This window comes from Mirounga angustirostris, unplaced genomic scaffold, assembly GCF_029215605.1.
Source record: "Mirounga angustirostris isolate CCGP_5_RB_7025 unplaced genomic scaffold, mMirAng1.0.hap1 SCAF_1, whole genome shotgun sequence".
NCBI lineage: Eukaryota > Metazoa > Chordata > Mammalia > Carnivora > Phocidae > Mirounga > Mirounga angustirostris.
Genome location: NW_026991709.1, coordinates 41,128,149 through 41,145,418, shown reverse-complemented (window position 1 = coordinate 41,145,418; position 17,270 = coordinate 41,128,149). Strand labels below are relative to the sequence as shown.

General features: G+C 35.6%; 1 protein-coding gene across 1 annotated transcript in view; it reads right to left on the bottom strand.

Moving 5' to 3' along the window:
* Positions 1-17,270, bottom strand: part of EPHA3 (EPH receptor A3) — a 360,686-nt gene that overhangs the window by 75,539 nt on the left and 267,877 nt on the right. The window contains exons 6-7 of the mRNA XM_045902696.1: positions 6,251-6,375; positions 3,081-3,243 (exon numbers count right to left, since the gene is read on the bottom strand). Coding sequence (XP_045758652.1) covers positions 3,081-3,243; positions 6,251-6,375 — 288 coding nt within the window. The remainder of the gene's footprint in view (positions 1-3,080; positions 3,244-6,250; positions 6,376-17,270) is intronic.

Below are 17,270 nucleotides of genomic sequence, written 5' to 3'. Positions count from 1 at the left end.
TCTCTCTCTCTGCCCTTCCCCCCAACTTTCTCTCTCTCTCAAATAAATAAATCTTTTAAAAAAAATAGAAAGTTGATTTTTGTCTTTTTCCCCACCTTAAGACAAAAGATACCTTTTGTCTCATCTGTATTTAAAGCCTGGAAGAATTTTATGGTGAAGGAGCAAGAGTAAATTGATTTTTTAAAAAATCAGACTGAGGGGAGCCTGGGTGACTCAATCAGTGAAGTGTCTGGCTTCAGCTCAGGACATGATCCCGGGGTCCTGCGACCAGGTCCCTGCTGAGCGGAGAGTCTGCTTCTCCCTCTCCCTCTGCTCCTGTCCCCGCTCGTGCTCTGCTTGCTCTCTCTTAAGTAAATAAATAAACTCATTAAAAATACATAAATAATAAAAAATCAAACAGCACAACTCAAAGATTTTTATAAATGAGGAAGAAGATGTTAAAAAGCTCATCTTTTCCTTATCCCTCTTTTTATCTGCTCTATCAATCATTGGAAGTATTGCAAATATAAAACTTATTTGGCAAAACCCCAAGACCCTGTAGGGCTCTTAAACCTCAGACACTGAGGCCTCATTAGAGGTTCGTGCAGATTGCCGCCACAGCAGTATCTGTAGTAAATCTGGAATCACATTCATATATTGGAATTTGTTGTTTCCTTTGCATTTTTACATATCAGATAGAGTTAAGTGCTGATTAAGAACATGCATATGTGGAACATAATGAATGTTTATCTAATGGTGATCTGACCCTCCTGTCCCTCAATTTGCCTAATTTCTACCACTGGATATAATGAACATTTGTTTTTTTCTCTTCCTGGGATTTGTGATCTTTCTTGGTAAAGCAAATGTAGATTTTGTTGTTGTTAACTTAAATATTATTTAAAAGTTTGAAAAAAAATCAATTTATAATCATTTCAGAACAAGAAACTTTTCTGCAGGGAGCCTGACAGACTCAGTCGGTGGAGCATGCAACTCTTGATCTCAGGGTTGTGAGTTCCAGCCTCTTGCTGGGTGTAGAGATTATTTGAAAATAAAATCGTAAAAAGAAAAAAAAAAAGAAAAAAGAAACTTGTTTTGCACTAGTTAAACGTTACAAAAAGGTTTAGTACTACTAATGTTAAATTGCAATTAAACTTTGTTATTGTGTCATCTAAAATTTTAAATTTGTTTTTAAAAACTTGTTCAGATGTACTTTCATGGTATTTTGTAACATTTCGATTCTAATGTTCTCAGAGAACGATTTCTCCTTGGAGTCTAGTCCCGGAGTGAAGATTGTCCATAGAGGAATCCTGCATTAGGCAGAAAAGGCCTGACACCAGTCCCCTTGCGGTGGTTAGTCATCGAGGGGAGCGTGGCCCATGCATGAAGGCTGCGGTGGGTCCTGAAGGGGCAGCAGCCAAGGCTGTCTGCCCACTGCAGTCTGCCCACTGGAGGCAGCAGGGAGATCCGAGCAGGCACTTCCATGACCCCGCGGTGGGGTAAACATGTACATCCATCACGGGAGGATTAGGAGAGGTCTTGAAGTGTAGATTTGCACTTTTGAGGATGGCAGCTCCCCTTTGAGTTAGAATTGTCATGTTCCAGCTGTGAACTGATAATTTCTAAGAACACTAGATTTTCAATACCTTGCAGAAGGTGCTGCTTGTTATTGTAAACAGCATTTCTAATCACCTGACCAAAAGTGTGCCATAAAATAACTACTTGATGGAGTACCTATTATATTAACTTGAACAGTTTTTATTATTTGTGTTAATCCTTAATGTTTCTATTAGGTAGGGATTGTGGGCATAATAAAAATATTACTGTATCAAAGCCAACGATATTTAATGTCATGAACAAAATATTTAGATAGGAAATATACATGCCAGGAGAAATGGCAAATTGGGACAGTCAAAAGAGATTACTGGGTTTCCTTTCAGGACAGAGCTGACCATTGTCAGACCCTCCCTGGGTAATCTGTTTCTAAAGGGTGTTGATCTTTGTCTTTCTAGGCTCTTTTACAACTGAATTTAAGTTGCAGGGAACTGAGTGATGTATACAATTTTTCCCATTACAATTAAAATAAAACATTCACTAGAGACATAAATGGTTTATGTGTAGTAGAAAAAATGACTTTAATCATTACATTTATTGTCCTATAGGATATTAATCGGTTTGGGAGAAATTAATAATTTTTTTAAGTATTCCTGATTGCCTATATACATACATGCACAAATATGTATTTATATGTATATACGTATCTGTTATTCGAATTTTCCTTTAAACATGTTTAATCTAAAAAATAAATAAGTAAACCAGTTTAATCTTTTGTAGGATATAATGAACATAAATAAAATATAGATAAATATATAATACTCTCCTCATTAATTAATAAACTAAAAACCCTTAACTTGAACTTGAATGTGTATTCACTCTGTATTAGTACCACAGCCATGATATTACCTTTTTGAAAATTATCTTTCAGCAGAGGGTTTTTCTAGTATGAAGCAAATGCATTTGAAGAAAAGAGAAATGCCATTGGGAAAATGTTTGCCAATATTAGATGTATTTATGCCAAATTTGGTGTCAGACGCACAAGACTATCCAAACTGCTTGTGAATGTGAATGAGGTGATAAATCAGGTTTTAGAAAATCCTTATTCTTCAAGTGACACAAGATTGAACGTGTTAAGGATTAAAACAATATTAAAATCCTCACGGATCAGCAAGTTTCTTTTTTGTAGTTCACTGAATCATGCAATGAACTAAGAACATCTGGATTAACAGGTACTGGGGGTATGTTATCATATTACATAATGTTCCTCAAAGCAATTTATGGCCAGTAGAGGACCAGTAACATTCCAGGCATTAGAATATGTTTGATGTGTAAGAGAGAAAAAAAAACAACAACACACACACACACAGATGCACACCCACACAAATACAAATCTGTTAAATATTTCAAGCAATTTACTTTCAATGTATCTCAATATCTAAATATTATCTAAATTTTAACTTGGTTAAAATTTAGAGAGAATGAGAATGAATTATCAGACACTTTTGCAACAACCCTCCCCCTATACCTTACACTGAAATAATACATACAGTCCGGGCTAGTCTCAAACTCAAACTTGCGACTGTTGGTCCCGTATCCAGCTGCAGTTCGGGCTCGGATTTGGAACACATAAGTGGTGTCAGGCTTGAGGCTACTGATGGTAACATTTGTGCCTCTTGCCCTCAGAATGGTGTAACTTGTCTCTTGCTCCTGCTTTGAGGTAAGAAAAATCATGTTAAAATCAAATCTTCATAACGCTATCAAATGATAAAAAGGTGAACCACTCAAAATCAGTTCTTTCAGATTTTAACACAGAGCATAGGACATATAAAAGAGATGACAGTCATTTCACTCTCTGAAAACAATAGAGGCATCTTTTAAGCTAAAATTATTTACAGAATCTCCTAACTTGTGTAAAATGATTTGTGTCCTGCACATAAATCAGGGAAAGTTTTCATTCTTACCAGTTAGTGAATATGCCAGTGAAAATATGTTTTCTTCAAAGCTAAGTCTAAATGAAATCTTTGTTCTAATTTCAAAAATAAACTTACAAAAAGGAAAATACTCCTTTGAATTAAACTTAATAGGAATGTGGGCGCCTGGGTGGCTCAGTCATTAAGCGGCTGCCTTCGGCTCAGGTCATGATCCCAGAGTCCTGGGATCGAGTCCCACATCAGGCTCCCTACTCAGCGGGAAGCCTGCTTCTCCCTCTCCCACTCCCCCTGCTTGTGTTCCTGCTCTCGCTGTCTCTGTCAAATAAATAAATAAAATCTTTAAAAAAAATAAATAAACTTAATAGGAATGCCCTACTGATTCTCAGAAAAATATTTTTAGCAATTATAAAATATTAAACTTAAAAAAGGTCCAGGTTTTACATATAGCTCTACATTCATAACTTCCTCAGCATCAGTTATATGTGCACTGTATTTAATCTAAGTCACTGTGGTTTAGTAGAGACAAATATCTTCAGATCAAAGTCTAGAGATATTTCCCCAAAGGATCTCCTCCAGGGGACTGAGATTGTATGTTAGGCGATTCACAGTGCACATTAACAAGAAAGTCTTTTTGTGTCAAGCCTTGTGTAGAAAAAATGGATTTACATAGAATTGTGTTTTTCCCCTAAGGCACATTAATATACACTGAGTATTTTACGGGTAACCTGATTTTGAACAATGGTGGAAGGTCCCTGCACCTGGGGGTTGGCCCAGAGTGGATATTCTTAACCAAAATGACATAGCATATTACAGAAGAAGTATACATTACAGATACTTTGTAGTTAAAGATGCTAGTCATGTACTAGATAGCATTTAAGTTGGTATATTAAAAAATGAAGAGGATCAAATATATTTATTTTACAGAAATAATTATTTCATTTGTTAAAAAACTTGTTGAACCTATACCCCAAACTTGACTCTGCTCATCATCATTAGTGAACTAGTCAAGAAAGCTAGACCTTATAGAGCTTAAATTCTAGTGAAACATTCAAAATATTTCCAAGCATTATATACATTTGGGAATAATTTTTAAATTTATGTATGTGTGATATAAATATTTATATAAACATATTAAAGATAGTATTGCATGAATGTTTCTATCAAATTTTAAAATGCTTAGGGAATAATGAATAGATTCAGCCATTTTTTCCTGCACTGGGTAGTATTGTTTTAATACAAGGATGTGCATTGTGCTTTGTTGGTAGAATTTGAAAGAAGTTCAGAATTTTCTTTATGTTTGAAAGACTTGAATATAAATTAACTGCATTTTTGATTTGGCCCTGTAGATCTAAAGGTTGGGTGCTTCCTGGCTTTGCTATCCAGTCTGAACTGAGATGTGTCATTACTTTTCTTTTTATTTTGTTGCATCGTCTGTAAAACATGGATTCTTATATTTGCCCCATCTTTCTTGTCAAACTTTTAAAAATAGAAGATCATGATCAGATGAGTATTTCCGGTGCTACAGTGGAGCACTAAAAACTAGGATATAAGTTATTTATACTACGACTTTAGCATAATGAAGTTGATTAGGCCTCTCTTTTCTTTTAATGAAAGAGACATTCCTTTTCCCTGCATGGGGCACAATGGAAAAAAAATGGCAACACATTTGTGAAATACATTAACCTTAATTAAAAGAATAGCTACACAATGCAAATGAATGTTTATACATTATGCTTTGTTTGCACAACTGATCATTCTTATGTTCCTAATAATCCATTCTCACGTAGAGCAAGGCATGTGATACAGGAAAACACACTAAAGGAGGAGTCATGGCTTCCAGGATTCAAAACTGGGACCTGTTTATTAGCAGCGAGGCTGTGAGAAATTCAAATAATGCCACTGACTCTGTTTTCTTATTTGTGAATGAATCTAATTAACCAATTTCATAGGATCATCAGACAATTCAAAATTAAATAATGTACTCAAAAGTGTTCTATAAAGTGCTATATAAATGCACAATTTGCTTTTAATTCACTTGAAAATACTTTGTAACCTGCACACAAATATGTTTTGCTCACATTAGTAGCTATAAAACCACCCAGCTCTGATAAGATTTGAATACATCTTGCTTTCAAACCTCACCATAATTTATAACCAGGGAGAAATAAGTGCCGTTTAGAGGTGATGAAATACTATAGCCTAAATTCTACTTATAAATAATCATGTATCTATTTTTATAATTGTATTACTGAACCACAATTTTATGATGTGGAGCAAACTTATCCATCCATTCCCACCTTCTAAATTACCTTGTACAGTATCAAGAAAGCTTTTCATTGTCAGTTCAATAATACAATGGTTTTGTTATTAGTTCAATGTTCCAATCTATACTGAATGAAATTCATGTGAAGGTAAAGGTCAAGAAATGAGGCTTAAGGCAATGAACTAAGAAATAGCTCATCAATAGGCTCAGGAATCACTGTGAAATAATTGGTAGAACAGGGGTCTCAGTAGAAGACATAAATGTCATTTCTAATGCCATAACTAGATGGCTTAAGTTTGGTACTGACATCTTTGCTGTGACTTATTGTTAAAAAATGGGGGATATTTGACACAATGATTTCAAAACCCCCTCCACTGATAAATCAAAGGTATCACGTGACCAGAGTTCCAAACAGAGCTCTACCACTTCTTAGCAATGCCATTGGTTTCTTGGCAATTGCATAGCTCATAAGAAGGTCACCTCTTTCTCTACACAGCCCAACCCTTTAACATCATCTCCTCACCTTTTCATAGTATTTGACCTCGTAGTCCAATATGATCCCATTAGGGTGTTCAGGTTCCTGCCAAGATAAAGAGATGCTGTTTCTCGATGTTCGATCCTTCTTAATCGTCATGACAGGTGATGGAGCTGTAGAGAAAGAACAATGGGAGGGGATAGTGGGAGGACAGGAATCAATCCAATTAGGAAGGGTGGTAAAGAAGAGCAGAGAAAGAAAGGAACAAGCAAATGCAGGCTATCATTGCTCTAATCTTTGGCAAGAAAGCACAATCTCCATTTCAAAGGCTCTGGAGTATTAATCTGGCCCCATATCAAGCCTCAGCAGCTGGATTATAGCCCTGGTACATACAGGCCTATGGAAAATGAGCTGAGATTTTCAACTGCTGGTGGACTAGTGGCAAGTGAGCAGATGTTTTCAATCTGCTACTATAATGTAAGCAATGAAATATATTTGATATATTAAAAAAAGAACAAAACATCAGGGCTACCTATTTGTTATAATGTTGCAAAGTTATTAATACCAGATTCTGCAGCTCATTGATAACATTTTCATATGCAACACTGTAAGAGGACTGGAATCCATTATGCACAAGGAGTCCCATGGTATCTATAGGTAATAATAATATTTAGTGTATTGTAAAATGGACAGGGTTTAGAACATATTATAGGAGGTCTTGACTTTTGACAAAAATCTCTCATGAATAAAAATATACATCAGGACACAATAGTCATCTGCTTTTACATTTTTATTTCTTAAAAAGAGAATATTTAATAAGTACTAAGGAACTGACTGCTTTTTATGTCACAAGTCTCTGGATATATTCTGAGGTATCTCATTAGGTGTTGACTCTATATTTGTTATGTTCTGCTATGCATTATCGAAAATACAGAATATGAATAAAAATCATCTCTTTGGATCAGATATCATAGGGTCACCCTCATTTCTAATTGAAGCTTAAATATATTTTAAGTGACCTCCTACTTCAAATCCTTCCATTAAAAATAAAAACGCATACTATCCCTCAGTGCACTTCTGGTTTCAAAACTCAATCCTGGTACACTGGCCAACTGAAATATCTCACTGCGGGGTTCAGCAGCATCCTGCCCTAATGGAATGCAGCAAAATAAATTGCAAACATGAAACAACCAAAAATGAAGAATTCTCAAGTACATTAACTGTTGAATTGTTTTCATTGCTAAAGGACCTATTTTCTTATAGATTTTTCTCAAGCCAAGAACTATTAGAACGCTGTGTATAGCTAACGTTAGAAGTTTTGTATTTGTGGATTTGATGTTTCTGTGATTGTCACATTGACTTTTGCATCTAACCTCTCAAATTGTTCCTGTCTATAAATGCCTTTCATTTTTATTCCTCACTTAACAATAGAGTTTTCATTAAGCTTGCCTCATGACACTTTATTAGAAAGGGTAAGTCTAAATGAAGAATCCATTGCAATAAGTGTCCCATCCTCCTATTTCTATTATTGTAAGATCTTGTGAACTCTTTTGTAACTAAAGCATCATTAATTTAATGGCCTGGCAATGATTATTTAATCTTTTGTCAAAGAAAAATGTAGGTGGTGTTTTTCTGATGGAAAAGTAAATACATTTTCTTATTAATATTTTGCTCCCATTAGCAATTACTATCATTTCATGTAACTTAACATCATTTAACTTTCATATTTAGTTTTCATCTATTCAGTATTATTATTTTATTTCCTGGATTGGCCTCACCATACCCTTACACCCCACCTCCCAACCTATAGTGGTTTGATGCTCTGAAATTGATTCCAAGCAAAGGATAATTTATTGTGGTTATATTTAGTTAAAATTTTATAAATGTATTCAGTGTTTCTAAATATATCACTCAGTTATAAATAAATAAAAGTATGTTAATTTTTTGAGAATTATTTTCTTTTAACCTAATCCTACTACTTAAAAAAAAAATAATTCATTATCCAATTGCTAATAGAAAAATCGCAGCCCTAACATCCTGGGAAACAAGTTTTCCTTTTAAAAAAAACAAAAACAGAAAAATTCCACTAATTTTCCTACTGAATTAAATCCATTAATAGAGTAACTTTTAATATACACTTACAGAGCATTTCAAAGATGCTCGATGTTGGAACACTTTCCAAATAACACATGGAGACCCTACATTCATTCTGTATCACCATGAAACTGGTTTATTTTCCCTAACACTTAAAATCCATTTTCAAAGAAGTTTGAAAATTATCATGTATGGCATCTCTTAAAAAAAAAAAAGTGAGAAACACATTCATTTCAAAGAATGATTGTGACAAAGACTGTATTAACTTTTTAATGAAAGCTTTGCAGGCTGTTTGGGGTCTGCCCAATTTTTACTGCTTCTGCACTGAGCAAGACTTTATAACTGTTGAAATTCTTCAAAGGTCTTTGAGCAAGCTGCAGGGTCCTGTTTGACTGTAATAAATAGTCTTTTGTGATTCCACACTTACTTAAGTAGAGGCAATTGCTCGAAGCTTGCGCCATCTAGAAAGTTAAATGAACCTTTTCTGATTGCTGCTTTTAGGCCCGTGTTAAGTCATTTGTTCTGTTCTTTTAATACACGCCTCTTGAGTTGGTGCATGTCAGCAGTATGAACCCTGAGCACCAGCCGGAATCCCGTTACATTTAGGTAATGCTCATCAATATTTTAATATTAATAAATAATTAACAGAAATTGTTTTTCTCCTAATAAATAATTCTAGGACATAATAAAACATACTGCAGGAAGAGATGAATTCCATGGGCGCTCCACTGTATCAATGCTTTCTAAAAGGTTTTCTAGAACACTCTTAACTCACACCTTGAAGTATGATCTATCCATACGTCCTCATGCACTCATAGAATTTGTAATATTAATGAGAAACCATGATATGGATTACATTTCTTTAAGTTAGTTTCCAGGTGTTAAAGAGTGGTTTGTTCAAAGTATTGATTTCCAAGATCCACAGAAATCCTTTAAGTTTATTATTATTCTGTGTAAGAGAACATGGTATTGCAATGTATATCATAAAATAGATTTGATTTACTTTGTCTTCATTTCTTTGCTTTTTAATTTTGTGATTTGAAAGAACGGTGGGTCATGGTTCCATGGAATGAAAAAAATCCCAAGAGCAGAGAAATGCTCAGCACTAGAGTAAGAGGCACATAGGAGGAGGAGACACAAGTCTTTCCCAGCAAACTGCAGGTGTATAAGGTAAAACAGCAATTACTGGTGAACACCCTGATAGTTCCAGATTGGGAGTTTTAATCTGGTGCCTCTTTTATTTACCTGAAATGATATATTACTGAAATGACTCCTTATCAAAATGAAGAAACTGATGACAAAGTAGGCTACTGTGAAACTGTCTAGGCCTTCCTTTATATAGGTTAGTAAATGCAGAGTTTTGCAGGAAAAAAAAAGAATATATATATATATATATATATATATATATATATGAAGAACGTGGTAACAAGAAAAATTAAAACAGTAGGAAGGAAATAATTTTTAGTCAGTTAACGTCCATCTTTAAAATAATGCCTTGGTGTGTCAAGTACAATTTGTGGTATTGGTATTTGAGAGGGAGCAACCATTTGATCCTTAGCTTTTGCTATTCTGGGTACAGCTGGATATACACACGTCCTTCAGAGACTAAAGAAAGGAGATGGGATATACTGAGTAAAATGAAATGTATTATATTTTAACTGAAATATTTCTTAAAAGAATACACATACAAGAAAAAAAAAAGTTGGGAGGGAAAGAGAGGCTCATGAATCACACATTATTCGTCCTCCATCAAGCTTTCTTATACTTACCCTACAGCACTGAGAAGTTCTGAACACTCCAGGTACTGAAAAAAACCTTGTGGTGCCACAGTGAACTTGCTCATGGCTCTTTCAATTAATTCTTCTTTAAAATTTTCTTTGTGATGACATAGAACTATAGCGATACTTTCATCTTATATTATCTACTAGTATGTGTTTCATAAAAGCTGGTATCAAAATGCTTTTCAATTTCTGTTCTAGGGAGACATCACTTTCTGGAAACCAAGGATTGAATGCTCACCAGGTGTTTACTTCTCTAGGTCCAGACCACTGCAACTGGAAGCCTCTTGAATCACAAACATGCAATGGCTAGTCCAGAGGACAGAGAGACACATATAACCCTTAATAGTTAATAACGGAACCCCAGTTATTTATTTATAGAGGAAAGGCAAGATTTTCTCTCATTGTCAGTGTAACCTGAGCCATTGACCGCATCTAATGAAATAAAAAACAAAAAACAAATTCCAATAAAGAAGCAAAAAATGTTGGGCTAATAAAGAGATTTCCATATAAAGAGATTGAGTTAGAAAGGGGGCTTGTATGGTTTTTAATTTGTATTTGAGGTACACTTGAGACCCCTACGAGCCAAATCTATTGACAGACATGGAAGAGATTCATTATTTTAACTATGGTGTTTTTAAGCTACATTTACTATTATTCTGAAGCTAAAATATGACCCATCCTTAGAATCAGGAAGTCAAAACTTCAAAATTCAACTCCTAAAGGATCTGGTTTGGTTTGTTTGTTTTTATTGGGACTTTCCTCTTTCTGGGTTTGGGAATTTCTAATGAACCTCTGAGGTATCTGTGGTTTAGAGATTGGGCAAGTTAAAGTAATAACAAAAAGGGCTCAGTATTTCTTTTCTAAGTTTAAAAGCCAAAGCTTTTAAAAATTATCTCCATGGGAAAATATCAAGCAGTAAATGGTTGAAAGATTTTTACTTTGAATCAGACATGCCTTTAAAAGCATTACTCCCTTATATTTTTGTACCATTCATTACAATGCCCACTTAAGAACATTTCCTTCTTGTTTTGTTTGTTTGTTTTTATTTTCCGGAAGTGAACCCTTCTAATTAAATCCAGAAACACTCTTGGGTTTGAATTAGCATAATCATTCCTAGCTTCATGTTCTCCATCTCACCACCCCTACCCTGTTTTTCTCAACCTGTTGTTCTCTGGAATTTCCTGTTTGGGTCTCAGGACTCACTATCTCTACAGCCTAACCAGTTTGAATTTCAGAGTTAAACTTCTTGATATATTCTCCCTCACCAAGGATCCTGCATGCCAACAGCTTCAACATCTGAAAGCTGATGAATTTTCTTTATTCAATTCTAGTTTTCCAGCCCTGCTTCAGTTCAAACTCTTGCCATTTTTTTCACCCGGATTCTACACTTTTCATCTCAATTGTCCCAGAAATTCAATTTTCTACACATTTTGATGACTTATTATTTTATGAAGTAAATGAAACTTTAACACTCCCCTCCTTCCAAATTTTATAATTTCTAATCATATTTTTTCTAAACTTACTAACTAAATAATAATATTCAAAACAAATGTCTAGGAATCTACATTTTTAAGAAATTTGTATCAGAAAACTCTTAAGATCACACATTTGGGAAATTCTGGACTATAATTTAAAGATACATACATTGAAATTCATGATATAATTATGTAAGATTCCTCATAAGACTGCAACACACATACCAGCTTTATTATTTAGTGCTCTCCTTTCAAACTAAAATTCTAAAGATAATTCCTTTGGTCATCTGTCCACAGTGTATTGCTACATTCACTATGTGGAACAATCTCTTCCTTTTTCATCTGAAAAAATCTTATGTATTTATTACCCTTAGAAATCCATTGCTAATATAATTTCTCCATAAAGCCCTTCCTGAGTCCCTTAGGCAATAATCAGCTTCTTCCTCTGTTCTGATGTACAGAATACTTGTTCATTCTCTTATTATTTAGCCCAGCACATTATATTGTAATTATATAATTTACTTACCAGCATGTCTTCTCACTATATTATAAACCCCAGAGTCTTCAGTGCCTAACTTCATGACAACCTTGCATAAAACTAGCTATGCAGTTTGGTTAACTTTGCAGTAAAATATACAATATGTTTTGTGGTTATTTCCTTTGAAAGATAAGTTCTATTTAGCTCTTGATGTTAAAATAATAATTTTTGAACCAAAATGAAAACTATAATGTGTTTAGCAGAGATGCCATTATCTATAAAATTATGTCATTAATTTTCTATACTAAAGAGAAAAGTAATTTTTTCAATTGAACCAATAGTGCTGGAAGAAAAACATTTTAAGGCATACACACTGAAAATAAATTTTGAGCAGTAGTGATAGAAGAAGGGTTCATTTCATGGGTGTTTATTGGATGGATTCTTCAAGAAGAGAACCTGTTTTTCATTTTTTTCAGTGGCCTTTCACATTCCTTATTTTTTAAATTAAGTTCTCCTTTTAATATCATTCAATAACTGCACAGAATGAGAACAATCTTCAAATATGTTGCTGTTGTTTTTTTTTTTTAAACCTAGTTTTTCTCCTCCTGTGTTTCTCCTTTATTCTCCTATTATTACCATAGTCACAACCCTTCTAACACCTCTGGTCAGCAAATGTATCAATTTTCCCCACACCAACCAATTCTATGATACCAGTTGGGTTTCCTACAATTTAAATTCAGACACTATCTACTGGAGAGAGCATCAGATCCCACAGGTTAAGGCTCAGTCCCATGAGATTGCCCCCCACTTAGACACCAATTGCAAGTAGTAGGCCCCCAGGTTACTCACAACTTCTGTCTGACTTGGCTACAAATTGGAGGTTTCCATGACCTCCTTCTTCAGTTTGATTTATTTGCTAGAATGGCTCACAGCACCCAGGACAATACTTACATTTATCAACTTATTAAAGAACATGATGAAGGATAAAGATGAACAGCCAGATGAAGAGATACACAGAGCAAGGTCTGGGAGGATCCCAAGCAAGGGAAATTTTCTCTCCATTGGAGTTGGTATATCACCCTCTTGGTACATGGATGTGTTCACAGACCTGGATGCTCTCCAAATGCCATACTATTGGGATGTTTACGGAGGCTTCATCATATGGGCGTGATTAATCTTAACTCCATTCTCAGCCCTTCTCCCTTCTCAAGAGAATTGGTAGCAGGGCTGAAAATTCCAAACTTCTAATAATGGCTTGCTCTTTCCATTGACCAGTCCTCATCCAGGTGCTATTCAGAAACTCACCCAGATTTACCTCATTAGAATAAAAGACACTCCTTGTACCCAGGAAATGATAAGAATTTCAAGAGTCCTGTGTCAGGAACCGGGGTCAAAGACCAAATACTAGAACAAAAGTATGCTCTTAGTGCTCTATCGTTTAGAAAACTACAGGAGTTTTTGGAGCTCTGTGCCAGAAACTGGGGACAGAGACCAATATATATTTTCTGTCATCTCACATATGTGATATGGCTTTGAAAATCTATGGAGGGCAAACCACAGGTTTCTAAATACAATGCTTCAATGTGAAAGAGGTTAATAGTGATAAATAGCTATTTTAAAAACTCTTATTGTTCACTTAGAGTTGATTAATCTCTGAAATAAGGAATCACATGGGTGGGAGGGGCACCTAGGTAGCTCATCAGTTAAGCATCCAACTCTTGATTTTGACTCAGGTCATGATCTCACGGTCCTGGGATTGAGCCCCTCATGGGGCTCCATGCTCAGCGAGGAGTCTGTTTCTCCCTCTGCCCCCTCCCCCTGCTCATGCTGGCACTCTCTCTCTCTCAAATGAATAGATAAAATCTTAAAAAAAAATAAAATAAGGAATCAGTTAGGTAGGAAATTTTAGAAATTAGAGCAAAAAAAGGTTTTTTCTTAACTATTTGTCTTTGAAAAATATAGTATACTAGCAAATTTATCATAAAATATTGAAATCTTGGGCAAATCAGTTACTATTTTATCCAACTTTTTAGTACAAACAAGGTTATTTTAGTATAGATGGTTCCAAAGATTAAGAGCAACAATTGTTGAATGCAGCTAATGGAAACATGGTGGTGGGAAAGGATTATGATGCAAAATCAAGCCCAGATGAAAGAACAAATCTTAGGTTATAACTAAGCTAACCACACTGTGAGTTCTTGTTTGTTTGTTTTAAAGGGCTGCTGAAGTAATAACGTCTCTTCTGACTTAGAATCACTCAGAGGTAGAGCTGCTACATTCCAGCACAGGACCGGTAAAACTGACCTTGGGCCCTGATAGCACTCTCTGTGGAGCTCGTGACAAAGGGCTTGCTGCTTTCTCATTAACTGCAGGAGTGGAGAGGTATGATTTAAATACATGTTAGTGCAGAAGAGGACTGACATTTATCCCACTTCCATTTTACAGATAATGGTAAGAAATCTAGTCAAAAAGATGACCCCTTTAGGTTGTTTGATCTATGTGCTCAATCGAGACAGAAAGGAGGAGAAAAGTTTACATTATGTTTTTTACATTATGTTACATTTGGAAAAATGAGACAAAATATGTACTGGTCTTAAGTAAATTAAACTTTTATTGGCAAACTATAACTGTAGATAGACGGAAAGAGGCCACTGATAGAAATACTCTATATTTTGAGTGGGGTAGGTATCTTTGTCAAAAGTCATTGAATTTTACACTTACAATTAATACAATTTACTATATATAAATGTTATTTCTGTTTACAAAGAAACAACAAATATAATTTTTTTACTCAGATCTCACTATATCACTTTATTAACTAGCTTTTTTTATTTTCTGTATTCTTGATGCTCTGTCATCTAAAGCCTTGCTGATGGGGATAGACTACCTCTCCCGAGGCTAGCCAGTTCCTAGAAATAGCAAAGACTGACCCAGGAGGGTGCTTTTCATATGCAAACTAATCAATCCAGAGCCTTCTCTATCTGGATTTATACTCTAGGAGGCAATATTTCTCTGCCCTAATCATTCCAAGGCTAGGTACCACACAGCAAGCAAGTCCCGATACCTCAGAGTCCACTGAATTCGAAATAGCCAATCCTAAGTCTACTTATCTTTTTTTTTCTTTTTAAAATATTTTATTTTATTTATTTGAGAGAGAGAGAATGAGAGACAGAGAGCATGAGAGGGAGGAGGGTCAGAGGGAGAAGCAGACTCCCTGCCGAGCAGGGAGCCCGATGCGGGACTCGATCCTGGGACTCCAGGATCATGACCTGAGCCGAAGGCAGTCGCTTAACCAACTGAGCCACCCAGGCGCCCCTAAGTCTACTTATCTTATCTTGCCTTACCTTTCCCACAAAAACCATAATAAAGGCTCTTGCCCATACTTTCCATTTTCTCCTTCTGCCTCCTGACTGAACCTGGTACTCCTCTGTGTGGCCCTCCATGGTGTGGTAGTCTCCCCTTCCTCTTGGGAACTGTGAGTAACTATCTTTTTCATAGCAATCATCTCCTGACCAATCTATTGGTCTCACCATACCTGAATAATAATAAAAACTACATTTTAAAACAATCACAACAGTGTAATATTGTCTACAAGTTATTGCAAACAATAGACATCTTCTCAACAGCACTATGAGCTATCTAAGAAAATATCTGGCATGCACATAGTCTTGATATAATTTTTGGTATTAGTACCATCAAATTCAGAGACTTCCATGATGTACTGTCTTTGATATCTAACCAAAACTAAAGGTTAAAACCTGCCTATCGCAGTTTTAATAATATATAGTTTTAACCTCTTATGCTATTTAAGGAATAGGTATTTCTGTACTTATAAGGTTGCTATCTGTTGGGTTCCTGTGTGTCTGTCTATCAGCAACATGATTGTAGCCAGATTACATCATTAGACACTACACACTAAGTCATAAGCTAACACTTTTATCTGGACTTACCCCTAGTTGGCAGTGTTGAGGCTCAAGGTGAGCCATTTTGTCCTGTCTTTACCAGATCCTTTCATTTTTATAAGAAAAGAAAAGAAGATGGAGAGAATGATACCATAGTTACATCAGTACAGAATTCTTCAAGGCATCATTTATAAACCCTGTTGTGCAGGATCAATTGGGGTCTGTGTCAGCAGTAATAAATAGCTAACTTTAATAGAGGCACCAAAATTTGAAACACACACACACACACACACGTGCACACACTCATGCATTCATGCATTTGTATGAATTCAAGTGTGGCCCTATAATAACTTCACTTTCACCTATATATGTTCTTGGGTGAGTGAGAAATTGATTTATTCCTGAAGGAATGACAACTGTCCTTATAAGTATCACATGCATGAGTGAGCAACCATTACTTTTCATTGTTGTATGAATCATGAATTTTTATAGTGCATTATCGCTCCATAAATGTACACCGTAGAAGTATATGTTACATCTAAATATTATTGATTCTGTGTGAGGAAGCAGAAAAAATGTTGAGAGATTGTGCCTTGCGTATGGCTTATTGGTCCGGCCCATACGGCTTGTATATGCCTAGCAATTCTACCCTAAGTGCAGCAGAGACTAACTGAAGCAGGGAAGTCCTCTTTAGGAATCATGGTGGAGGTTGATCTCTTCCTTTAGGGAGGTAAAAGCCCAAACCTCCCATACCAGGAAATCTGCGGTCAAACACTGGAAATCAGATTTTCAAAATTAGCTCAGACCTATTCAATTTACTTACACATAGAAATACTCATTGGCTTGAAAAAATAAAAAAGGGCCAAGGGAGTAGTCCAGAAATGAAGAAGATTTTTGAAAGGTCACTATTTAGAGTGTAGATTATTTGATTTCCATGAAATCAACTTCCAGAGCAGCCCTACTTCTATGTTACTTGATGCTAGGAATTTATTTATAATATGGTTATACTCTTAAAGAACACAATAGTCTTTATTTGTTGATTTTAAAGAAATCACCTGAAAAAGTTTTTTTGAAGATTTATTTATTTATTTGTGCACGTGCACCCGCACGCTCAAAAGAGAGAGAGAGCGCTCGCCCACGCACACGCATGCGCGCACATGGGGAGGGGCAGAGGGAGAGGGAGAGAAGCGACTTCCCGCTGAGCAGGTAGCCTGACCTGGTGCTGGATTCCAGGACTCTGAGATCATGACCTGAGTTGAAATTAAGAATCAGAGGCTTAAGGGACTGAGCCACCCAGGCGCCCCTCACCTGAAAATTTTTAAGTAAAATAGGAAAAAG